The following is a 25707-nucleotide window of genomic DNA, read 5'->3' on the forward strand; positions in this document are numbered from 1 at the left end:
TGCCTAAAGTGTACATTTTATTACATTAAACAGTGAAAGCTACTTGCATTCTGAACAATGTGTTATTACTTTTACCAGTGTTAAAATATCTAGCTTTGTTAGAGAGCTCATTACATCCCTGAAGCTCATGCTTCACTTCATCAAGCTAAGTCCAATCTGCCTTGAATTGCTAGACTCAACAATAACTTGGACAACCATGTGGCCTTGATTATTGATAAAGCATTTCAAATATATATAAAATATTGATAAATACATATTAAGAATGGGACTGTGAATAGAGTTTAATGTGTTTCATTAAAGCATTATAACATAGCATTAGACGCATGCAGAGCTTTGTGTAAATATACAAAGCCCTATAAGTTCAAATGACCAAAACTAAAAATTACGTAAAGTGCTTCGTAGAAGGCAGACTGCAACTGCATTCAAGAAAATTACACAAAAAAAACAGTAACACTTGGCTTGTGGCCATTGAAAAAAAACCAGAGAGAATTTAACATTTAAAACATTTAACGTTGTAAAGCTATACAATCTAATCTAATAAATGTTGCGTGGCTGGTGTAGCAGAAAACAGAAGCAGGAAATCAGTATAATCATGGTTCTCTGGGCAACACCACTGAGGGTCACTGAGTCCCCGTGCCCCGTGGCATGCTGATCAGGGGAGGATCCCTTTGGGTCAGGAAGCCTCAGAACCAGCCTGCAGGGGTTCTCCACCTGAGCCAAGGATATCTGAGCTTCACTTGGGAGAGTTTTATTAAGCCTGTCACGCTCCTGGGAAAGTGGGAGAAGAGGGAGAGAAAGTTTACTCATAGGAATGGTGTAAGTTATACACGTTGTTGTGGACATTTCTTTATACAATGTATTCTCACTGAGTAAAGGACTGAGTCCCACTGTTTAGATAGGTAGAGGAATGTGAAGGATCTGGTATTTGCATAGGGGGCATCTATTGTCTGTCCAGATGCAGATCAATGGGTTTTAGGACAAGATAGGAGAAGACACAACAGGGGGCAGTAAGGTCAGTTGGCCCCTTTGGGTAAACATAACAGTAAACATTATGGCAGGAAGGATAAGGTGGGGGAAGATAGCATTTGACTTGTGTGATAGAACAAAGGGAATGTGTTTGATTGACATAAGACAGATGGCAGCATCTTACCACACCCCTTTTTCCTATGTGATATATACAGTTTAATTAGCTATATTGAGTTAGAGACTATCCACTGTTACCTTGTAACCTGCATACTTTCTCCTTGCAAGTAAAATTAAAACCGTTTATTGCGCAATTGATTTCTCCTGTCTTACCTACCATTTTCATAGAACTATTTGGACTTCACAACGCTGTGACAACAGTGTTCCTAGTTTCCTTTAAACTAAAAAGTGTCTTCCATTCCTTTCATTAGACCCTCTTACAGCTAACAGATTCCAAGCCTCCCTTGGTTTTACTACTGCAGATGGTTTTTTTTGATGGGATTTTCTTCCTTTGCAATACTAACACTGAAGTATTAAGCCTTTTTTATTAGCAAAACACATCTCTGGTTCATGTATCACCCACATTCTCAACCTCCGTGAACACCCGCAGGAAGTTGTGTCTGAGGACACCAGACAACTCTTCCTCTGTCCAGTTTCTCCTCAGCAGCTCCTGGATTAGATTAGGATACTTGGACACATCCTCTAGTCCAACAGGAAACCTGCAGAGAATAAAATATAATAGACCCAAACCCTTAAGCCAAAAGAAAACAACACAAACAGGCTGCAGAAGAATGAGTTATTCAGATGGAGCATGTACAATTCGGCCGTGTTAATTACTTACAGCTGGACATGCTGCCGTCACTCTGAGGTTAAATTAACATACAACCAATGAAAGAAATGCCTGAAATCAGCATCCTCAGATATAAGTCTTGACAAGAAGGAAAACAAATGGCTGGGGAGGTGTTCATCTGCACTGTTAATCCAGAAAATGTGGAGAATGTGTTTCCATTTTGTGTCACCTTGTTAATAAAGGAGAAGTCTAAAAGCAGAAGTCAAATCACAGGCTCACACCTTCCACTTCCCCTAAATATGGACACACTCAGTGGTTGCCAGCTTAGAAAAGGGAGCTTTGAAGTAAAAGTGACTTACTCTGAAGCCCCATCAAAGTCTCCTCCAATTCCTATTGACTCAGCTCCAATCACTTTCCTTATGTGGGTAAAATGATCTGCACAAAAATACACTCAAGATTACGATAGAAACATCCTGGATTCAATCCAAATACCACTTTTAAATGCCATGTTTGGAGACTGTGCCATATATGGTAAATGCTGCATATGTTTGACATTTTGCCATTATTGCCAACATACCGCTTTCAGATTAAATCCAGGCTTATTACAAATGAAAATTCAACAAATACAATGTTGTTTTTATTAATATACTCGATACTGCCGTATTTAACTGTATTGGATGTGTATTAAATGGTAAGTCAGTTTTCACTTTATATAATACCAGTAAATCAAAAGAGACTCTTACCAGCCACTATGGAGACGTCAGCTTTGCCACTGCAAGCCACAAACCTACTGTGGAGATTCACCATAATAAGTCCCCTGTTCTCCTTCTGAAACAACAATGAATCCAGAAAAAAAGATCTGTACAATAATAAAACAAAGAACATTCAAGATGTTGCATCAGAAAGGAGGACAACTCATCAAAACATCAGCAATGAAAAAGGTTCCCTTTCTCCTTGCTCTATATAAGGAGTAAAGACCACCCGCGCTGAGAGACACGGGGCTGATGGTGAACAGGAGGGAGAGCGTGAATGAGTAAACAAGTGGGAAAGAAGGTTACTGCCTGGGCTTTTACCAGTTTGCGGAGCAGCTCATCGGGGACGTTGCGACTGTGGTTACATATGGCGTGGGCTGAAGAGTGGCTGAAAATAACTGGAGCCTTGGACACCTGCAGTACTGCCCTGGCAGTGGCCCAAGAACTATGGGACAGGTCTATTATCATCCCGAGTCTGTTCATCTCCTTCACCACGTCCTGACAGAGGGAGGTGTAGAGATGGAAGGATTGAAGATTTTATTAGGACCCCCATTAGATACCTCCAGGAGGAGCAACTACTTGATCTGGGGTCCACACAAAAACACAGTGAAGAATATCAACCAACAAATAGTCCAAACACAAAACTACCACCTGGATATATAGGGCCGGTATCACGGATACAGATTAAGTTTAGTCCTGGACAATAGTGTTCAATTTGCAGTGGTCTCTTAATTTCAACCCTTCTGTTCCACACTCAAAACATTCCTTTGCAACTTTTTTCGAAAAGAAAGAAAAAGGTGCATTTGTCTCTTCATTTTTTCGGGAACTGTATTTGTTTGCTGCATTTGAAAACAAAATTATATTAACCAAATACAAGACAGACTTCTAGCTGTTACACATTCATTCATTTTAGTGTCACTGTTTATTTTTTCCTCTTCCCAATTTTGTGAATTCTGCTTCATATCACATAACTTGTTCAATTCAAAATTCTGTGGAAAGATTATTTATTTGTTCTCAGGACCTGCAAGTATTAGTGACATCAAGGTCTCACCTTGTTTTTCTTGTATAAAAAAGGAATATTAATACCAAGAACAACAGCAATACGTTAAAAAAGCATTTAAACTTTCCCTGGAGCTTCTGATGGTAGCTTGTAACAAGTGCAGGATATAGTGCTCAAATGACCTCCAGGAGACTAAAGTGTATCTGGGATATAATGCTAGTCCTGAATCTGTAGTCAAAATGGCCTCTTCCTGTCTGTAATGGACTCTAACCACATCTGCACTAGTGACTATAACCACCAATCTGTGGGGTCCTTTAACCACAATAAACATATGGGCCTCTCCCTAAACCAGACAGATCAGTGTTACAATGCTCATTGAATCAGCGTTGTTAGTGGGTTCAAGGAGCTAACTCTATACTGTTTTTCCCAAATTCCATCAGAATGTCTTCTGCCCCACCAAAGGGGATCATACACTGGACCAGGTGTACACAAACATTCCAGAAGACTACAAAGCCATTCCCCTGCCACACCTAGGTCAGTGTGACCACCTCTCATTGTTCCTACTCTCTGAGTATTTACCCCTCATTAAATGGGTGAAACCATCAATGAGGTCAGTCAAAGTATGGCCAGAGGGAGCAGACTCACTACTACAGCACCAGTTTCAACACACAGACTGGAGATTGTTTGCCACTCAAGCCACCCTTGACTCTCGGTGATACTGAAGCCTACAGCTCATCCAGGGCCAACCTGAAAAGTGGTATCAAGTTGGGTAAAAATGACCACAAATTGCGGATCGTGGAGCACTTCAACCACAACTCTGATCCTTGACGCATGTGGCCGGGCATCCAAGCCATCACAGACTACCAGCCCCACCCCCACAGACGGCGACTTCTCCCTCACCAACGTGTTAAACAGGTTCTACGCACACTTCAACAGGGACAACAAAGAGCCAGCCATTAAAGCTGAACTCCCCCCGGACATCCCCCACCAGACTATCCACCACAGATGTGCTGTCTGCACTGAGCAGGGTGAATGCACGCAAGGCTACTGGTCCTGATGGCGTCCCCGAGTGTGTCTCAGAGCATGTGTTAGGCAGCTGGCCGAGGTCTTCACTGATTTGTCCCAACGTGCTTCAAGGCCGCAACCATCGTGCCAGTGCCAAAGCAGTTGTCTACGTGTAGCCTGAATTACTTTCGACCTGTCGCACTCACCCACACAATCATGAAGTGCTTCGAAAGACTAGTTCTGGCCCACCTCAAGTCCTGCCTCCCCCAACACTGGATCCCTACCAGTTAGCCTACCGATTGAACAGGTCTACAGAAGCTGCCATCTCCACAGCTTTACATTCTGCCCTGAACGACACCTATGTGAGAATACTGTTCATAGGCTTTAGATCAGCATTCAACATGGTCATCACCACTAGGCTGGTCAACAAACTTCATGACCTGGGGATCAGCCCCTCTTTCTGCAACTGGACTTTGGACTTCCTAACCAACAGACCCCAGTCTGTCAGGTTAGATAACTTCACCTCCTCCACCCTGATCCTGAACACAGGTGTTCCACAAGGCTGTGTGCTGAGCCCCCTCCTGTACTCCCACTTCACCCACGACTGCGTTCCTGTACACAGCTCCAACATCATCGTCAAGTTTGCAGACGACACCACGGTGGTAGGCCTGATCAGTAACAATGACGACTCAGCCGACAGGGCTCGTAAAGTGCCTGGCAGCATGGTGTGCTGACAACAACCTGGACCTCAAAACAAAGACAACCAAGGAGCTCATTACAGAAAATCTAAAGGCTGCACCCCAGTTCTCATCGATGACACGGAGGTGGAGCGCATGTCCAGCTTTAAATTCCTGAGTTTCCACATCCCCAAGGACCTCTCCTGCACCCTCAACACCTCAGCCCTGGTTAAAAAGTTACTTCAAGAGGAGGCTGAAGAAGGCCTGCATGTCTTCCAAAACCCTTGTGAACTTCTACCGCTGCACAATCGAGAGCATTCAGACTAACTGCACCACAGTGTGGTCTGGGTGGTTAAGCCGTGGCCGACTGGAAGAAAAACACATCACAGGTATCCAGCTCCCAGCCATTGTAGACCCTTGAATTCCATGCCACAAACCGTTTGCGCTCCTACCATCAGGCCGGGGTATAAGTCTCTATTCTCGTACCAGCAGGCTCAGGAACAGTTTCTTTCCATCTGCTGTAACCCTGCTGAACTCTGTGACATCCCCTCACTAACTATGCCCACCCTTTTTACTACTGGACCCTGTCACTGCCTTACAAAGTCTGATAAGGTTTTTCAGTTTTTGTGTGTCATTGCTGCTATTCCTGTATTTAATTTACACATGTCGATTTGCACCTTAAACTTGCCCTCATTGCACATTTAGAACTGCCACTGTACTTGCATTTTCAATTGTTACACACACGTCTACCATGGGGAACCTCATTGCTGCAATTCCTGCATTTGAGTTGCACATGCTACCCTACTCCTTCAATTCACCTCATTTGCAAATTCAGTATGACATTGAGAATTGCCACTTGTACCCGCACAACTACAAACCCGATTCCAAAAAAGTTGGGACACTGTACAAATTGTAAGTAAAAAAGAAATGGAATAATTTACAAATCTCAAAAAATGTATATTTAATTCACAATAGAATATAGATAACATATTGAATGTTGAAAGTGAGACATTTTGTAATGTCATGCCAAATATTGGCTCATTTTGGATTTCATGAGAGCCAAACAAGTTGGGACATGTAGCAATAAGAGGCCGGAAAAGTTAAATGTACAGATAAGGAACAGCTGAAGGACCAATTTGCAACTTATTATGTCAATTGGGTATAAAAAGAGCCTCTCAGAGTGGCAGTGTCTCTCAGAAGTCAAGATGGGCAGAGGATCACCAATTCCCCCAATGCTGCGGCGATAAATAGTGGAGCAATATCAGAAAGGAGTTTCTCAGAGAAAAATTGCTAAGAGTTTGAAGTTATCATCATCTACAGTGCATAATATAATTCAAAGATACAGAGAATCTGGAACAATCTCTGTGTGTAAGGGTCAAGGCCGGAAAACCATACTGGATGCCCGTGATCTTCAGGCCCTCAGACGGCACTGCATCACATACAGGAATGATACTGTAATGGAAATCATAACATGGGCTCAGGAAAACTTCCAGAAAACATTGTCGGTCAACACAATCCACTGTGCCATTTGCCGTTGCCGGCTAAAACTCTATAGGTCAAAAAATAAGCCGTATCTAAACAGGATCCAGAAGCGCAGGCGTTTTCTCTGGGCCAAGGATCATTTTAAAATGGACTGTGGCAAAGTGGAAAAGTGTTCTGTGGTCAGACAAATCAAAATTTGAAGTTCATTTTGGAAAACTGGGACGCCATGTCATCCGGACTAAAGAGGACAAGGACAACCCAAGTTGTTATCAGCGCTCAGTTCAGAAGCCTGCATCTCTGATGGTATGGGGTTGCATGAGTGCGTGTGGCACTGGCAGCCTACACATCTGGAAAAGCACCATCAACGCTGACAGTTGAACAACTAGAAGCCTGTATTAGACAAGAATGGGACATAAACTTGAGCAACTTGTCTCCTCAGTCCCCAGACATTTGCAGTCTGTTATAAAAAGAGGAGGGGATGCCACACAGTGGTAAACATGGCCTTGTCCCAACTTTTTTGAGATGTGTTGATGCCATGAAATTTAAAATCAACTTATTTTTCCCTTAAATGATACATTTTCTCAGTTTAAACATTTGATATGTCATCTATACTCACCTAAAGCATTATTAGGAACACATGTTCAATTTCTCATGAATGCAATTATCTAATCATGCGTATTAATATTTTCACACGTACAATGTACATTGCATTGTGAGGGAAGGACTAGCCCCACATTCATGCTTAGCCAATGGCTTACTACTGTTCGGCAGAACGCAGTCTGAAGCAGCAACGCAGGGAAAAAAATAAAATCCTAACACAAATTATTTACTATTTAGGGAGATGCTACACTCACCTAAAGGATTATTAGGAACACCTGTTCAATTTCTCATTAATGCAATTATCTAATCAACCAATCACATGGCAGTTGCTTCAATGCATTTAGGGGTGTGGTCCTGGTCAAGACAATCTCCTGAACTCCAAACTGAATGTCAGAATGGGAAAGAAAGGTGATTTAAGCAATTCTGAGCGTGGCATGGTTGTTGGTGCCAGACGGGCCGGTCTGAGTATTTCACAATCTGCTCAGTTACTGGGATTTTCACACACAACCATTTCTAGGGTTTACAAAGAATGGTGTGAAAAGGGAAAAACATCCAGTATGCGGCAGTCCTGTGGGCGAAAATGCCTTGTAGATGCTAGAGGTCAGAGGAGAATGGGCCGACTGATTCAAGCTGTGTTCTGATCAGGTGATTCAAGAGCAACTAACCACTCGTTACAACCGAGGTATGCAGCAAAGCATTTGTGAAGCCACAACACGCACAACCTTGAGGCGGATGGGCTACAACAGCAGAAGACCCCACCGGGTACCACTCATCTCCACTACAAATAGGAAAAAGAGGCTACAATTTGCACGAGCTCACCAAAATTGGACAGTGGAAGACTGGAAGAATGTTGCCTGGTCTGATGAGTCTCGATTTCTGTTGAGACATTCAGATGGTAGAGTCAGAATTTGGCGTAAACAGAATGAGAACATGGATCCTTCATGCCTTGTTACCAGTGTGCAGGCTGGTGGTTGTGGTGTAATGGTGTGGGGGATGTTTTCTTGGCACACTTAGTGCCAATTGGGCATCGTTTAAATGCCACGGCCTACCTGAGCATTGTTTCTGACCATGTCCATCCCTTTATGACCCCAATGTACCCATCCTCTGATGGCTACATCCAGCAGGATAATGCACCATGTCACAAAGCTTGAATCATTTCAAATTGGTTTCTTGAACATGACAATGAGTTCACTGTAAATGGCCCCCACAGTCACCAGATCTCAACCCAAAAAAGCATCTTTGGGATGTGGTGGAACGGGAGCTTCGTGCCCTGGATGTGCATCCCACAAATCTCCATCAACTGCAAGATGCTATCCTATCAATATGGGCCAACATTTCTAAAGAATGCTTTCAGCACCTTGTTGAATCAATGCCACATAGAATTAAGGCAGTTCTGAAGGCAAAAGGGGGTCAAACACAGTATTAGTATGGTGTTCCTAATAATCCTTTAGGTGAGTTGTGTATTCTGAATAAAATATTGAAATTTGAAACTTCCACATCATTGCACTCTTTTTTTTTTATCTCACTTGTACATACATTATCCTTAATACCTGTAAATGTTTACATTTAGAATCTACCGGTAATGCATTTGCATTAATTGCACACCTTTACATTCCACTTTTACATACGTATACTTAATACTTGTAAAATGTTCTGCACTCCTCTATTTGCACTTCTGGTTAGACGCAAACTGCATTTTGTTGTACTGTACTTGTACTGTCCAATGACAATAAAGTTGAATCTAATCTAATCTACTATCATGGGCAAGACTAATGCCATGCAAATGGTTAACAGGTTTACCCGACACTTTTCCGACCATACTGTATGTTCTCTCTCCAACTCCAAATTACTTGTAACATGCTCCACCCACATCATTGTACTAATCTACCGGCAGTCAGAACTTCACATGTTACAAAAGTAAATACAGACAGGCATGTTTTCATGGAGAACACATCAGTGTTACAGCACTTCCTAAATATCCCAAAATCTGTGTTTAGATGTCATCATGTTCCAGTGTGATGCCTGAAGGGGCCAGTCTAGGAAAGACATTTTGGTTCATTCTCAGAATGTGTAAATCTTAAGAGTTTCAAAGATTTGCGTACCTTACCGAAGTCTGTCAGGCTGTCATTTTCTCTTTGATACACATCATAAATTGTTGAGGAGGACTCTGCCCTATAGCAAGAAAGACCTACTGTGTTTATTATGCAAATGAAACAACCTAAGATTTTAAAAATGTATACAGAATAAACATCTGGGGAGGACATCTCTGGAAGAAAAGCCCCCACCCTCTCATATCTTGTTAAGTGCCATTAGTGGTTTGAGTAATGCAGTGAATTAAGAAAAATCATTATATTATGGGGATTAAAAGGTTGTTTGGAGTTCCTCTGTTTCCCATAAAGGGATGGGTACTCAAATATCCTTTATAGTCCTGTAAGGATTAGGAATCAAACTTTACAAAATATTACAGGTTGGTCAGCCGGTGGCAAGAGCATTCATACCTGGTTGTTAGACCAAAATGGTACTGTCCTAATATTTGCTGATATATTGGTTGATTGGTGACGGTTCCTGTCTTTTGTTTTTGTTGTTTGACCAAGGCAAAGTGATGGCTCAAACTAGTGGCTCAAATTAAGTGATTATACTACAAATGTTCTATTCTTAATAACAACATTATGGCAACATGTAAATCAGCATTAGGTTAAAGTTATAGAAGATAAACGTGCTTACTTTTAGTCAGCATTTCAGTATTCTAATGTGTTCCAGGAATATGCATTTATTATGTGTTTCTATTTAGGTCATGGTCACTTGATGATCGCGTGGTTCTAAATTTTCTATGGCGTGATCCAGTTGGGAAGCGAACACTCACGCTCTTCATGCGCGTTTTCAGCAGTTAGCTCGAGTGTATTAATTTCACGTTGCTTCTGTCCTATCTGTCTACTTCTCATGTCTGACGTAGCATCGTCGGTATGTATACTTTGTTTTGTGAAATTATCCTGGAAGTATTATTAGCTATTTTTGACAATAATTTTAAGTTTGTAAAGTGTAATCTGAGGATGGTTTGAATGCACGTCGGCTATGTATATGCTAGCTCTCACGTGTTTGCTTGTTAACGAGCTGCACGGTAAAGGTGCTATGATGTCCTGAATGTAATTCACATATTTCTTATTAGTTTTAAAATGAGTACGAACGAAATAGAACAGTAGTAGTGCAAATTTGCCTTTATTCATGTGTACTTTGTCATTGCTCTTTTGTGTGTTGCAGTTTCACTATTTTCCTTGTAACTCCATTAAACCTGTGGAATTAAGAATCAATCTTCAGTCTTGGTGTTGGGAAGAAGTTTAGCTGGCTGTCAGGATATCAAGCAGACATTTCGAGGACGGCACAACAGATATTCCAGTAATCAGCTATTTATATTAAGTCGTTATCATAATTGCATAATGGCCACTTGAGGAAAAATTTACTTGAAATGCACGGCCTGCGATGTGAAGACATGCTATCCAACTAGACTTAGCATGTTCTGGTGCTTATGACAAAACAATAGCTATTGGAGTCAGATTTATTTAGGAAGAATATTATACAATTATATTTCTATCTAATTACAGTTTAGTCACATGATTATACTCATAAGTACAGAGACTTAGACCTTTGATAATGTTGGGTCAGACAAAAATACTGGGTTTATATCTTAGTGAGTAGACCACAATGTTTCAAAATATTCTAACAATTATTGTTCTGTGATTGTGTGTGTGAGAAGGATTGTGTGTCTGCTTACCAAGGAGTGTTGCAAGTATGTGTGAGGGCCATGGAGCGAACCCCTAGCTGGTAAAACATCCGCAGGGCTGCCAGGCTACTGTCTATTGAATGACCTCCCTCAATACTGGTCAGACATGCTATCTTCTTAGAGTTGTACAGTCCTGTAGAACCCACACCCACAGTAAATATTGTCCGAGACACACACACATTTGAACTTATCAGCAGATGATTTAGGCACCCATACATTTCAGACATAATCGCGGAAAGCACTATCAATCTGGTGTCAAATGACACCAGAGAGCACAAAACACGGAGAAATACAGCAAATGAGTTTCATAAAGCCATTATCCAAAGTAGCATTCCTTCTGCAGATGTAACCAGCTCCAGGTCTGGATGCTCGGTACACATGCGACGGATCAAGTCTATCTGTTCCAGTGTGAGCCTCACTGCATCCTTCTTCTGGGAACCGCACAGCACGTATGCAGCAAACACCTGATCAGAACATGATGGAGGCCAGAGAGCAACACTTGAGTTAAATGGTAAATGGGATACATCTCATTATGTTGAGTCAATGTTACACTGATTTCACTGGTGCTTTGGCCTGGACTAGCAGCTGGCCTCAGGCTAGGGGACGGAACCAATTGTTATGAAATTAGTTCCACAGTAAGTAACAGATTGAATGTAGTTTTAGTGATATGTAATGGCACCATAGGATTAAGATTCCATATACAGTGGATGCAAAAAAGTATTTAGTCAGCCACCAATTGTGCAAGTTCTCCCACTTAAAAAGATGAGAGAGGCCTGTAATTTTCATCATAGGTACACTTCAACTATGAGAGACAAAATGAGATTTTTTTTTTATAAGATCACATTGTAGGATTTTTTATGAATTTATTGGTAAATTCCTGAGTAAAATAAGTATTTGGTCAACTACAAACAAGCAAGATTTCTGGCTCTCACAGACCTGTAACTTCTTTAAGAGGCTCCTCTGTCCTCCACTCGATATATGTATTAATGGCACCTGTTTGAACTTGTTATCAGTATAGAAGACACCTGTCCACAACCTCAAACAGTCACACTCCAAACTCCACTATGACCAAGACCAAAGAGCTGTCAAAGGACACCAGAAACAAAATTGTAGACCTGCACCAGGCTGGGAAGACTGAATCTGCAATAGGTAAGCAGCTTTGTGTGAAGAAATCAACTGTGGGAGCAATTATAAGAAAATGGAAGACATACAAGACCACTGATAATCTCTTTGACCCATGGGGTCAAAATCATCACAAGAACGGTGAGCAAAAATCCTACGCCGCCAGGGACTACGCCGCCAGGGACTCAAATCCTGCAGTGCCAGACGTGTGTCATGGTGCGGTGAGCAGCAGCGCCACCATGCCATATATTCTTAAGTTCCCATATCACACGAACACATCCCGGACTGTCACATGTTTTCAATCCTTCACACCAGGTCCCAATTTGTATCGTTTGTATGTGTTTAAATGTTTCCCCTCTGCTCCCCACATTGTGGATCATTTTTGCTGTTGCGTCTGTTTGTATGCTGGTGAGTGCTGTTTGAGCTACTGTTTGAATGTTAGTTGTTAAGTTGCGTTGTCGCACACTTTATTTTCATTCAGTAGATTAGTTATTGTTTTCTGTTCGTGTTTGGTTTGTTTGTTGTTTATTAAAACCCACAAACGCGATATCTGCCTGCGCCTGGTTCCTTAACCAACACGACACCAACTAGAAGCATTACAGAATGATCCACCAAAACCTGAACCAGCAGGCAGTCCCTCCAGGGCCGAGGCCTCCCCAATAATTTTTTAGGGGGGGCTATGGTGGTGCCCGAGGACGGTTGTGACGGCACCCCCTCTGCGTCTGGAGGCCTTCCTGGTAGTTGGGCGGAGTGAGGACTGGCGGGGCTTCAAGGACCCGCCGTACCGGTTCTCGCTGTTTCCGTTCGTGTTTGGTTTGTTTGTTGTTTATTAAACCCCACGAACGCGATATCTGCCTGCGCCTGGTTCCTTAACCAACACGAAACCAACTAGAAGCATTACAACGTGTCCCCCTGCTTAAGCCAGTACATATCCAGGCCCGTCTGAGGTTTGCTAGAGAGCATTTGGATGGTCCAGAAGAGGATTGGGAGAATGTCATATGGTCAGATGAAACCAAAATATAACTTTTTGGTAAAAACTCAACTCATCGTGTTTGGAGGAGAAAGAATGCTGAGTTGCATCCAAAGAACACCATACCTACTGTGAAGCATGGGGGTGGAAACATCATGCTTTGGGGCTGTTTTTCTGCAAAGGGACCAGGACGACTGATCCATGTCAAGGAAAGAAGGAATGGGGCCAAAGTGTCGTGAGATTTTGAGTGAAAACCTCCTTCCATCAGCAAGGGCATTGAAGATGAAACGTGGCTGGGTCTTTCAGCATGACAATGATCCCAAACACACTGCCCGGGCAATGAAGGAGTGGCTTCGTAAGAAGCATTTCAAGGTCCTGGAGTGGCCTAGCCAGTCACCAGATCCCAACCCCATAGAAAATCTTTGGAGGGAGTTGAAAGTCTGTGTTGCCCAGCGACAGCCCCAAAACATCACTGCTGTAGAGGAGATCTGCATGGAGGAATGGGCCAAAATACCAGCAACTCTCAATTACAGGCCTCTCTCATCTTTTTAAGTGGGAGAACTTGCACAATTGGTGGTTGACAAAATACCTTTTTGCCCCACTGTAGAACCCAACATTTGGAATAAAATGTGTTCTATCAAGAAGCCTAAGTCATGAAAGATTCCCTAAAACTTTAAAAAACATGCAACGCTCCAAACTGCATCTTTGTTATTTGCACAATAGATCCCTCCTCAGTGTCTGAAGTTTGGTTAAAACTGAATGTTTGGTACTATATTTTTAGAAAATCTGAATTTGCCAATGAGACTGCTAATCAATTAGCTCATGCATTACACATTTGCTTACCTGAGCTCCGACATGTCCCGTTGTGAGTCTGCTGATGTCTGTAGCTACTTTGCTAATGTGGCGCAGGTCAACCTGACTCAGCTGGTTATTAAAAAGAATCCTCATCTTTAGAGCTAGGTCATTATGGCTGATAAAGAGAAATCAGGGAGAGGAATAGAGGGGCATGAGGGGAAGGATAAATATTCACATTCAAAAGACAGCTCATAGATTTACACTTTGTCTATCAACGTTACAAATTTTTTATGTATAGTAAAGACAGCCTTTGGAAACTTGAGGAAGGGGGGTACGAATCAGTCAGGGTTTCAAGCTAGTCATCTTAGGTGGAATTTGTAAATATGATAATGCATCAGCTGTTTGTCTTTTTTTTGATAGCTGTTCCTTCCCATATACAGTATATATTGTTGTTTCGTGACTGTATTTTAAAATGTTTTCTATATTTTAATTTAATGAACTTTGAGATACATTTTTATAATGGAAAGGCAATTAATGATTATGCTACTGCCTCTCACTGATGTGTCAAATGTCAAAGTGACTACACAGCAAAATGTTTTTCCATCTACCAATGGTAGAATTGTAAAACATTTCTTAACATTGCAAAACTAAAATATATGGCCAATGGCAATATGTGTAGAAATGTATGGAAATGTAGCATTGAATTTCCATATAATAATATTTTCTAAACAATGTTTACAGTGTCTCTCAAAAATATTCACCCTATTGTACTTTTCTACATTTTACTGTTGCAGTATGAAATCAAAATGCATTTAATTAGGGTAGATGCATAAGGTTTTTTCCACTGATCTTTTTTTTAACACAAAAAGTCCATAATCGCAAAGCGAAAAGTAAAATCTACTTTTCTTTACTAATCTAATAAAAAGTTAAAAACAGACAATAATTGATTGCATAAGTATTGACCCCTTTAGTTAATATTTGGTAGAGACGCCATTGGCAGCCATGAGCATATTTGGACATCAGCTTTGCATGCCTTTCATCCAGGATTTCTCTGTACGTTGCTGCATCCATTTTGCCCTCAATCTTCATGAGCATTTTGAAAGAGAGACACATCCCCATAGCACAATGTTGCCACCACCATGCTTCATGGTAGAAATGGTGTTCTCAAGATGATGTGCAACATCAGGATTAGGCCCAACAAAGCAGCATTGAGGATAAAAAGCTCTGTCGGTCCCATCAGACCATAGAATTATCTTCCACTTAGTCTCAGAGTCTCCCACATGCTTTCTGGCAAAACCTAGTCCAGATTTGATGAGTTGTTTCTTTTTGCCACTCTCCCATAAAGACCACTTTTGCGAAGCACCTGTGTTATTGTAGCAGTCTGCAGTCTCCTAGCTCAGCAGTGAAAGAATGGAACTCCTGTAGAATTGCCATAGACTAGTGCCCTTCTAGTGCAGCCCTTCTAGTGGCAGCCCTGACTAGTGGCAGCCCTGACTAGTGGCAGCCCTGACTAGTGGCAGCCCTGACTAGTGGCAGCCCTGACTAGTGGCAGCCCTGCCTAGTGGCAGCCCTGACTAGTGGCAGCCCTGACTAGTGGCCTTCTAGTAGCAGCCCTGACTAGTGCCCTATTAGTGGAAGCCCTTACTAGTGGCCTTCTAGAAGCAGCCCTGACTAGTGGCCTTCTAGTAGCAGCCCTGACTAGTGCCCTATTAGTGGAAGCCCTGACTAGTAGCCTTCTAGTGGAAGCCCTGACTAGTGGCCTTCTAGTGGCAGCCCTGACTTTCAATCAAATATACATACATGTTTGTTTTTCCATTCTTTGGCGTATCCAGAAAATCACATTGTATGATTTTTAAATAATGAATTTGCATTTTATTGCAAGACATTAGTATTTGATCACCTACCAACCAGTAAAAATTCCGGCTCTCACAGACCTGATCGTTTTTCTTTAAGAAGCCCTCCTGTTCTCCACTCATTACCTGTATTAACTGCACCTGTTTGAACTTGTTATCTGTATAAAAGACACCTGTCCACACACTCAATCAAACAGACTCCAACCTCTCCACAATGGCGAAGACCAGAGAGCTGTGTAAGGACATCAGGGATAAAATTGTAGACCTGCACAAGGCTGGGATGGGCTACAGGACAATAGGCAAGCAGCTTGGTGAGAAGGCAACAACTGTTGGCGCAATTATTAGAAAATGGAAGAAGTTCAAGATGACGGTCAATCTCCCTCGGTCTGGGGTTCCATGCAAGATCTCACCTCGTGGGGCATCAATGATCAGTTCTGGGATCAGCCCAGAAAATACACGGCAGGACCTGGTCAATAACCTGAAGAGAGCTGGGACCACAGTCTCAAAGAAAACCATTAGTAACACACTACGTCATCATGGATTAAAATCCTGCAGCGCATGCAAGGTCACCCTGCTCAAGCCAGCGCATGTCCAGGCCCATCTGAAGTTTGCCAATGACCATCTGGATGATCCAGAGGAGAAATGGGAGAAGGTCATGTGGTCTGATGAGACAAAAATATAACTTTTTGGTCTAAACTCCACTTGCCATGTTTGGAGGAAGAAGAAGGATGAGTACAACCCCAAGAACACCATCCCAACCATGATGCATGGAGGTGGAAACATCATTCTTTGGGGATGCTTTTCTGGACAGGACGACTGCACCGTATTGAGGGGAGGATGGATGGGGCCATGTATCGCGAGATCTTGGCCAACAACCTCCTTCCCTCAGTAAGAGCATTGAAGATGGGTCGTGACTGGGTCTTCCAGCATGACAACGACCCAAAACACACAGCTAGGGCAACTAAGGAGTGGCTCCGTAAGAAGCATCTCAAGATCCTGGAGTGGCCTAGCCAGTCTCCAGACCTGAACCCAATAGAAAATCTTTGGAGGGAGCTGAAAGTCCGTATTGCCCAGCAACAGCCCCGAAACCTGAAGGATCTGGAGAAGGTCTGTATGGAGGAGTGTGTGCAAACCTGGTCAAGAACTACAGGAAACATATGATCTCTGTAATTGCAAAGAAAAAGGTTTCTGTACCAAATATTAAGTTCTGCTTTTCGGATGTTTCAAATACTTACGTCATGCAATAAAATGCAAATTAATTACTTAAAAATCATACAGTGTGATTTTCTGTTTTTTTGTTTTAGATTCTGTCACTAGTTGAATTACCTATGATAAGAATTACAGACTTCTACATGCTTTGTAAGTGGGAAAACCTGCAAAATCAGCAGTGTATCAAATACTTGTTCTCCCCAATGTATATCCCACCCCTGATTGGTGCTTTTGAAGAACCTTATTTCCTTTGTCTTCATGATGTAGGAATTGTACTAATAAATTGTGGGAACTCCCAGAGACAGGTTTATTTAACCTAAAATCATTTGAAACACCTTAATTGCACACAGGTGGACTTCATTTAACTAATGACGTGACTTCTAAAGAAAATGTCTCTGTAATTTGCTGGATCCAGGTCTGTCATGTCAACAGGGGTAAATTCTTATGTAATCAATTAACTTTCACTTTTATATTTGTAATATATTTAGAGCAAATGTAAATGTATTTTTTAACTTTTAAATCATTTTTTTTGTCAGTGGCATAGTGGCAAAAACGTCTAATACAATTAATGCTGATGTCATGTTGTAACAGAAAAGTGTGGAAAAGTCCAAGGGGATGAATACTTTTAAGAGACACTGTATATTATATTGTCAATGGACTTTCAAGATACTGTTATATTGCTAGATTTGCCGACCTTTAGGTATCAAGTGATTTTGGACAAACACTCGATGGTTGCTCTGGGACACCATATTTTGTCGATCCTGCTTATGGTCAAATATTTGGTAAAGGTCTTGAGGTCAGAGGAGAACACAATAAATATCCTCCCCGATGCACGGCTGGCCCTGATTCTACAGTCTAGAAAATATTAAAATAAATGGCTTTGATTTACCCATCAATCAAAGGATATATTTTCATCAAGGCAATTGCACTTTCTGTCGGAGGGTCTGCGGACATCATCCCACAGAGAAAACATATCATTATCGGCGTCCCCAGGTCTAGGAAATTACCTCCAGGAAGTATCCACGACATCATGCTCTACAAAGGAAGTAAATTGTGGTAAGGTTCATATGAAATTCAATAATTGACTGATATTATAACCTGTAAAGCCCAATCATTTGAAAATATTTTACTGTCACACACCAACCGTCTTAAAATCGCATGTATGGTAGGTAGATTATAGGCAACTCGCCTTACAGTCGATGAATAAATTAGGGACCATCAACAAAGTGCATGATCATGCTATTAAAATTTCATAACCAGATACTTTGCCCAAATTCGAGGAAGGTCCGGTAAAACATTCAGTGAAACTAGGCTTTAATTAGCCAATAATTAAGTTGTATAACATTTCTGAATTTGCATAATATGCGTTTACCCGGAGTCCCTAGATTTTTTTATGTATCTACCGGTCACAGTTGCTGGACCAAAACATTTGTTAAAAGCCCTGTTGAATATTTAGGGTACTTCTTCAGGCTTTTATTTCAATCAAACACACATACATGTTTGTTTTTCCATTCTTTGGGGTATCAGAAGTGCAGTAATCTAGGAAATCAACAGTTCCCAGTAATCAAAATGTTCCCTATCCCCTAAAACTACTCCTAATTGAAACATTTTGCCATACACCGTAAAACAGTGCTGCACAACCTTGTTCCTGGATCTACTGTCCTGAAGGTTTGATCTACCCCATTTGTGACTAACCAGATTTAGCTTTTCAAACAGGCTAATAATTAAAATCCGGTGTGCCAAATTAGAGTTTGAGAGAACCTACAGGACAGTAGCTCTCCAGGAATACATTTGGGCAGCCCTGCCCTAAACCTAATCCCTAAGACAGAAATCCTTGTGAGGACCAATACACACAGACTTGAAACACAAACACAGTTCAGAAGGGTGGGAGGAGAGATACAGAAAAGGGCCATACCTGTCAGTTATGAATTGTTAACCACTTCACAAAGGCATGGAGACACACTTACATGTTATTATAACACTATTCTACAGTAATTGCTTCATGTTATTAAATAAGTGTTTTGGGGTTCCATAAAGTCAGATCCAGCGAATAACATAGCATCATTCTGAACCGGGAAATTATTGTGACATGGCACACGACATCTACACAGTAGCTATTAAGGAAAATATAAAGCAAAAATAATAGCACAAATATACATAATAAAAACTTGCAGCAATTCCAAAGAATATAGAAATGGGAATATGGACAGCATGAATAGAAATCTATAATTTATAAGTCTATAAGTTTAGTAGTGCCTATAAATGGATAAATTAAATGTGATAACATACATTAAATGTACATAGAAAGTGACCAGAGCAAATTAAGCGTCCATGTGATCAGTATGATCACATGGTTGAGGAGAGTTATGGCCTGGGGGAAAAATCTGTGAGTCTGGAAGACTATGCCCTGATGCTCCTGTAACATCTACCAGACGGCTGCAGTGTTAACAGACTATAGCCAGGGTGGCTGTAGTCTTTTATGATGTTCCATGCTTCCCTAAGGCATTGTGTATGGTAGATACCTTGCACAGAAAGGAGATGGCAACCGATGATGGGCTCTGCTGGAGGGCCTTGCGATCAGTAGCGGAGCATAGCAATTTAATTTACGATGTTTGCTTGATGGCCCCAGCCAATGGCTTCTGTGCCATGGCAAATATAACACCCTGTAAGGCCAAGTGGCCTTGCCTCTTCAATAACTAAATACCCTTGCTGCCGGTGAACAATGCAACAATTATTTTTTAGGTCACGTGAGTGAGGACCATGTTTAAAGACTTATTTTTGAAAAATGTCTTTCTGAGAGGATTGCAAAACATGAGAGCAGTCATCTGGACAATGCTGTGAAATTGGGCTTTGTTGGAAGGGTAAATGTTGCAGCCCAAGTTGACAGTGCATACAGGCACTCCACTGAGCAGTATAACATGTATTAAACTGTGTAGAAAATGTGTTTGCAAACATATATTTGCAAACATTTGAACAATTTTATTAGAAAACCAGAGTGTATGACGTACCATTTTGTTAAAGAAATAAACAGCTGAACTTACGTTTCTAAGTTATTATAATCGTTTTCAGTATCCCTTCCGTTTAAACAGTTAAACATGGGTTTAGCTTTCACTTTGTTCATGATCCTCTGTGGTATTGACCAGGCGGCAAGATGGCTACAACATTTACCGGTCTAGCGATTTCCTTGCTCTGGCCGGAATCTGGAAAGCAATAAATAATTGTATAAATCTTTTTTCCACCATAAAGAGCCAATGTCGAGGTCTGTATCATGGATATAAAGCATAGATGAAACTTATTAGTTCAATTTGATGTCCCAATTGGTCCACCATCTTACCTGGGACCAATTAGGAAAAGTCAAGCCACTTGTGGGAACTTGCTCCACGAAAAGAACAAACAAACAGTACGAGGTAGGTTGGAATCACTTCTCATACATCAGTAACAGTGTAGAAAAGTGTCTTTTTTAAATAAATTACCAAGAAAGCTAACATTAGATGGGTGCGTAAATGAATACTATCAGAACTAATGTTTCTTTTAAACGGCCTCAACTAGCTTGCTACAGTAAATTACAAATCAATGTTACAGCGCATCACAGCGATAGCGGGCGGAGCAAATCTGGGAGACAAAGGTCCAATCTCAATGTCCACACTCACGGACTTTGAAGCGCGTTCTCGCTAAATCTGCGAATGCTTAAGGCTGTCCCACTCAAATCGTCAAGTGCGCAAGGGCTTAGGGTTTAGGGGGGTCATTGGGATTGGGCCAAAATCTCACAGCGACTTTATGCTAATTTCCAGCGAGCGGGCAGTGACAGAGTTCGGTGACTACCAATGGCATGTTCTCTGCAACTTGAAGTCCCCCTTTTCTTTTCTACTCTAAAAAACATTGACAAGAGAGAAACTTAGATTTGCGGTGTCCGGTTTCCCCATTATTTATGATGCTTCTTTGGCTTCATACAGACATAGAATTCTAAAACATTGATGCACCCGTTGGGATCACGGGTGAGCAGTGACGTTTTTATATGTAAAAAATGTATGGGGCACAAACAATTTCAAAATATAGGATACATACCAGTAAAGCTACAAAACTCCCTCTTGCTACTGACGTGTTTATTTAACACTTCAACAAACAGCGTGGCTCCACAAAACACTTAACGACAGAGTGGCTTGCTTCTACCAGGTGTTGTAGTACACATACTGGAGAGAGACCTTAATTGCTGTCCTCTCTCACACACGTAAAATTACCACTGTCACATTTACAAACCTAAATTAGGAATGCAACCAATCTCAGAACCAATGTGCCTACAGGGCCATACACGAACAGCAATGAGCTCAACACCACTGAAGGCCACAACGACGTGGAAAGACAACTTTTTAGAGATACAGATCCATTCTATGAAAACAACCTTAATAGATAAGCATGGACACACTGACACTCGTCACCAACTAAATCAATCGATCCAGCACAAAAATATGACCAATGCACGGACCAGCACCACAAAGCCAAGATGATAAAATATGCTTTCACTCACCAAGGCTGAGGGCTCACTTGAAGAGAAAGGTGGCACGGCGGTGCTGAATCAGCTGGCTTTTGATGGACAACATGGCCAATGCGTTGAGTCGCAAAATGTTTGAAAGCATCAGATAAAAATGTGGCAAAAGCTGTTAAATCTGCAAAAAACACCTCCAGGATGCTCATCCTTGCTGAACAAAGTTACTGCAAGGTCAGGTTCAGCTGGTGAGCATATCAGTGAATAAACTGGGCATGTGGGTATGTCTCTTTCATTAGCATCTTTACCCCTCAGAAATTTCCACTCATTACAGCCGCACCATCATAAGCTTCAGTGGTTCCAGCACACCCTTGATGCTATTAGAGAGTCCAGTTTTATCTTTGACTTACACAAACTCTAAAAACCTCTCTGTCACTGTATTGTCAGGCAACATGTATTGCAACACAACCACCATTTGTGATTTTCAGGAGACATCAGTTGTCTCATCTGCCTGTATGGCAACAAATGATGTCTCGTCCACTTGCTTGGCTATCTCCTCCCTGTACACTTCATACATACAGTCTAACAGTTCATTTTGTACAGTGCTAGATGTCCCTTTGAAGATGGGCTGAGCGTCAAAGTGCCTCTGAAGTCTTGAATCGCCCTCACACAGTCTCAAAAATGCATCTGAATATTCTGGGATTCAGGGAGTCCACCGACTCGTCGTGCCCCGCAGTGCGGTTTCACATTTTCTACACAGTTTAATACATGTTATACTGCTCAGTGGAGTGCCTGTATGCACTGTCAACTTGGGCTGCAACATTTACCCTTCCAACAAAGCCCAATTTCACAGCATTGTCCAGATGACTGCTCTCATGTTTTGCAATCCTCTCAGAAAGACATTTTTCAAATCTTTCTAACCCGCCCTCGACCAAGTACCATCTCCACCAAATAGCAGACATGGAAAACAGAAGAGTGCATTCTTTTGTATGCTAACCATTAATTAACCACTTCTTCTTCAAAAACCACTTCATGTTTAACCTGCGGTTACTTTTACCAGCAGTAAAGAGTAAAGAGTGTTGACAATATTCTGTGGCTGATGGGCACCAAGTTGCTTTACTTCAAGTTTCTCCTCCAAATTAAGGGTTTCCAACCGGTGCTCGAGTATGAAATCCCCTTTATTCATTTTGTCATGTTATCTGGTGTTTGTGACACTAACAAGCTAGCTAAGACAATCTACCCTCCTCGCTCTTCCTGTCGACTAATGTTGGTGCCAGACAGACTGCCAATCAGGTCTGAATTACGAAATGACGCTGTAGTGGGGCTACCGGCTGTCAGTACAAATTTGTGTGATCTGCATTGATCACACTAACATTCTGAGCATGCGTATTAATATTTTCACACGTACAATGTACATTGCATTGTGAGAGAGCGGCTAGCCCCACATTCACGCTTAGCATATGGCCTACTACTGAGAACTCGAAACGGCAGAATGCAGTCTGAAGCATCAAGGCAGGGACCAATGAACATTAAATAAAATCCTAACACAAATTATATGCAATTTAGGAAGATGCTATATTCATAGATAATAAATTATAGGAAGTCATCTTTGAGAAATAAAAATAACTATTTTGTTGTAGTTCTTTCTGTTGACAACAGGTGGCTGTGCCCCTCCTGCCCCTAATGACCAGTCGTCCCTGCAGATGAATGATACATGCATAACAAAACGAAGTACATTTATATTTTAACAATGACAAATCATTGACTTGGCATCGTCGTAATACGTTTTCAGTTGTGTAGTCGCGCAAATACTAAATCCTTATTAATATTTGCAGAGACAGATGTTTCCTACTGGTTGACTGGTTGTCGCTGGCATAGATTAGGAAGATACGCCCTGCCGGAGTGGGCAGTGTGCAGGCTAGGCTCGGCTCAGCCACAGCTCCCTAAAGATTGAGCGATTTGCTAATTGAGCGAGCTGACAGTGCACGTAGGGTTACTGATGCGTGAAAAATGTTTCTCACCTCCTTTGTATCGTTCATCCTTTTTCTGTACCAAATTACTGCTGCACAAAATACCACCATGAATATTGTTGGCTTGACCTTTCCGAACTGGTCCCAGGTAAGATGGCGGAGCTGTTGAGACGTCAGATAGAAGTAAAAGTCCCATCTATGCTTAATGTCTATGTATATGAACATGAGCCTATGTTCCATTGTCTTCGGTCTGTATCTTGAATCGTTGTCGAGCGATACATTAAATACCGAACATCAAACTATTTTTACAACAGCAGAAGTGATTTCAACACGTTATGATAAAAATCATTCCGGTATGCTATAGCCTACTTTCAACTGGTCCCATTTTAACAAACTATAATTTTAAGGCTAAAAGCAAATGCGTTACCAAACGTTTAAAAGCTAAGTATTAGCTAAATGTGATATTTAAAAGCTGAGAAGAAGGTGATGTATAACGGTCAGTTTTAAATGCACTCAATTCAGAATCCATTCTTTTCGCACAGCAGGACATTTGCATGAGTAGGTTCTTATGTAGTTTGGTTGAAGTGGAAAAGACGGCTACTAACTATTACGTTTAAGGCCAACTTCACGGATACTGATTAAGCCTAGTCTTGGAATAAATAAAAAAATCAAACTCAATGGAGATTTCTCTTGAGTTGGTTCTTTTAGTCCAATGTTTAATCTGTTACCGCAAAACCGACTTGTGCAAGTAGGATACTAGCTACTACACATAATACGAATTAAATTAACGCACATTATTTTGGTATCTTTGCACAGCTGGCAAACAACATTATTTGAATGAATGGTATTTTTTTTAGCAAAAGAGAACTTACTGTGCAAGGTTATCTCTGGTTCGGTTTGTTAACAGTGAATGCTTTTTAAACCCTCACTTCAATATATGAACTAGCTACCTCCGCCCAGAAGGAAGGTTACATGACCGACTTCATATGCTAGTAGCGAGACTGTAACTGATAGTATATTGTAATGTACATAACCGTTCTGGTGTTTTAGAATAAGGGAAATGACTGACACCTACTGTCAAATTGAGGTAATAACCCTAATGGACAGTTTCCTAGACAAAATAGTCCCAGTGCTTCACTATTTCCTTCGGAAGTCTTCAGACCAGTTTTTATACATTTTATTGTGTTATAAACTAATTTAATTGCTTACATGCGCTTTTTTATTCTAAATATCTACACACAAAACCTATAATGACAAAGCGAGAAAAAAAAAGAAATATGTGATCATTTGTTGAAAATTACACCTCAATTTTTCCCACAAATAAACGTAGCCATTTGAATCACAGACAACCAGCGGCTTTGTATTGTTTATTGGGGGGTGAGGGTCAATGTATCCCAGGATTTTTTCCAGTGGGGTCACACTGACCTGTCTGTGATTTTGGGTGGGTCCCCCCCAATTCTACACCAGTGCAGACAACACTGAATTCAATTTTGAGCTACTGACTGATCGCAGGTCTATATAGCAGTGTTATTGTATTAAAGTATACATATATTGTATGATTGTTTGTTCTACGAGACTCAAAATGAATTGAAAGAGCAGCAGCTGTTTCTTACAATTTTTCAAACAGCAGCAGCACCAAGCTATCTTACAATCTTTGCAATCTGCAATGTAAGACAAAAGTTGCTGTTCTCACGTGCTCCCTACTCCCGGTAAACGCTGCCTGTAAGCCTTGAGTCAGTCCGCATGGTCTTGTAGCCAGCAGTTAGTAATGCAATTATGGATTTCTTTTAATCGGGATGGAGGAGTAAAGTACGCTGTTTTAAATGTGTTGGAGTTGTTAAGTGTATAGCTAACAGAACATTCCACAGTTATGTCATCTTTTATTATTCTACAGGGTGTTTATTCTACTCTTATATGATTTTTCAGTTTTTCAGACCGCATATATGACCACGTTAAGTTTGATTTGCCGCTTTACGTTCACTTGTGTTAAAATATCACTCACACTTATTTTTAAAAGCTTGTCTATAAAATAAAAAAAAAAATGGTCTCATGTAGCACAGCCAGTACTTGCCAGAAATTCCTGCAGTTCTTTTCTATTAGATCACCTTCTATTTTATATTGAAATTACACTACTGGAAAAATGTATGTGGCAAGATTTATCCTAGTTGATGATTTACTGGCATAACATTTCCCCTCAGGTGTTTTATTTGGAATAAGACAGATATACAAAAATAGATCTTTATTTTCCAAAGGTGGTT

General features: G+C 41.2%; 1 protein-coding gene across 3 annotated transcripts; it reads right to left on the reverse strand.

Annotated features, from left to right (window-relative positions):
• On the reverse strand, positions 1–24472 carry dpep2 (dipeptidase 2). 3 transcript variants are annotated; one of them, XM_010891212.3, is made up of 12 exons: positions 24322–24472; positions 23501–23611; positions 17886–18031; positions 13983–14109; positions 11382–11511; positions 11039–11180; positions 9372–9441; positions 2827–3003; positions 2497–2581; positions 2113–2188; positions 1547–1682; positions 1–768 (listed from the first exon to the last, which is right to left on the reverse strand). In XM_010891212.3, exons 2-12 carry the CDS (start codon positions 23558–23560, stop codon positions 535–537), a joined length of 1383 nt encoding a protein of 460 aa, XP_010889514.2. In that variant the 5' UTR covers positions 23561–23611; positions 24322–24472; the 3' UTR covers positions 1–534. The 3 variants fall into 3 exon arrangements, with proteins under 3 accessions (XP_010889514.2, XP_010889515.2, XP_010889516.2); XM_010891213.3 differs by lacking the exon at positions 23501–23611 and adding an exon at positions 20038–20196 and having other exon boundaries at positions 24322–24471; XM_010891214.3 differs by lacking the exon at positions 23501–23611 and having other exon boundaries at positions 24322–24471.
• Between the last annotated feature and the right edge of the window lie 1235 nt (positions 24473–25707).

This window comes from Esox lucius, chromosome 2, assembly GCF_011004845.1.
Source record: "Esox lucius isolate fEsoLuc1 chromosome 2, fEsoLuc1.pri, whole genome shotgun sequence".
Classification (NCBI taxonomy): domain Eukaryota; kingdom Metazoa; phylum Chordata; class Actinopteri; order Esociformes; family Esocidae; genus Esox; species Esox lucius.

Coding starts and splice junctions, on each gene's coding strand:
- dpep2 (XM_010891212.3), bottom strand. CDS start 23,560: ATGGTGGTATTTTGTGCAGCAGTAATTTGGTACAGAAAAAGGATGAAC. Junction 9,442..11,038: donor CATACTTGCAACACTCCTTG/GTAAGCAGACAC, acceptor TTCTTGCTATAG/GGCAGAGTCCTCCTCAACAA. Junction 2,582..2,826: donor ATGAGCTGCTCCGCAAACTG/GTAAAAGCCCAG, acceptor TTGTTGTTTCAG/AAGGAGAACAGGGGACTTAT.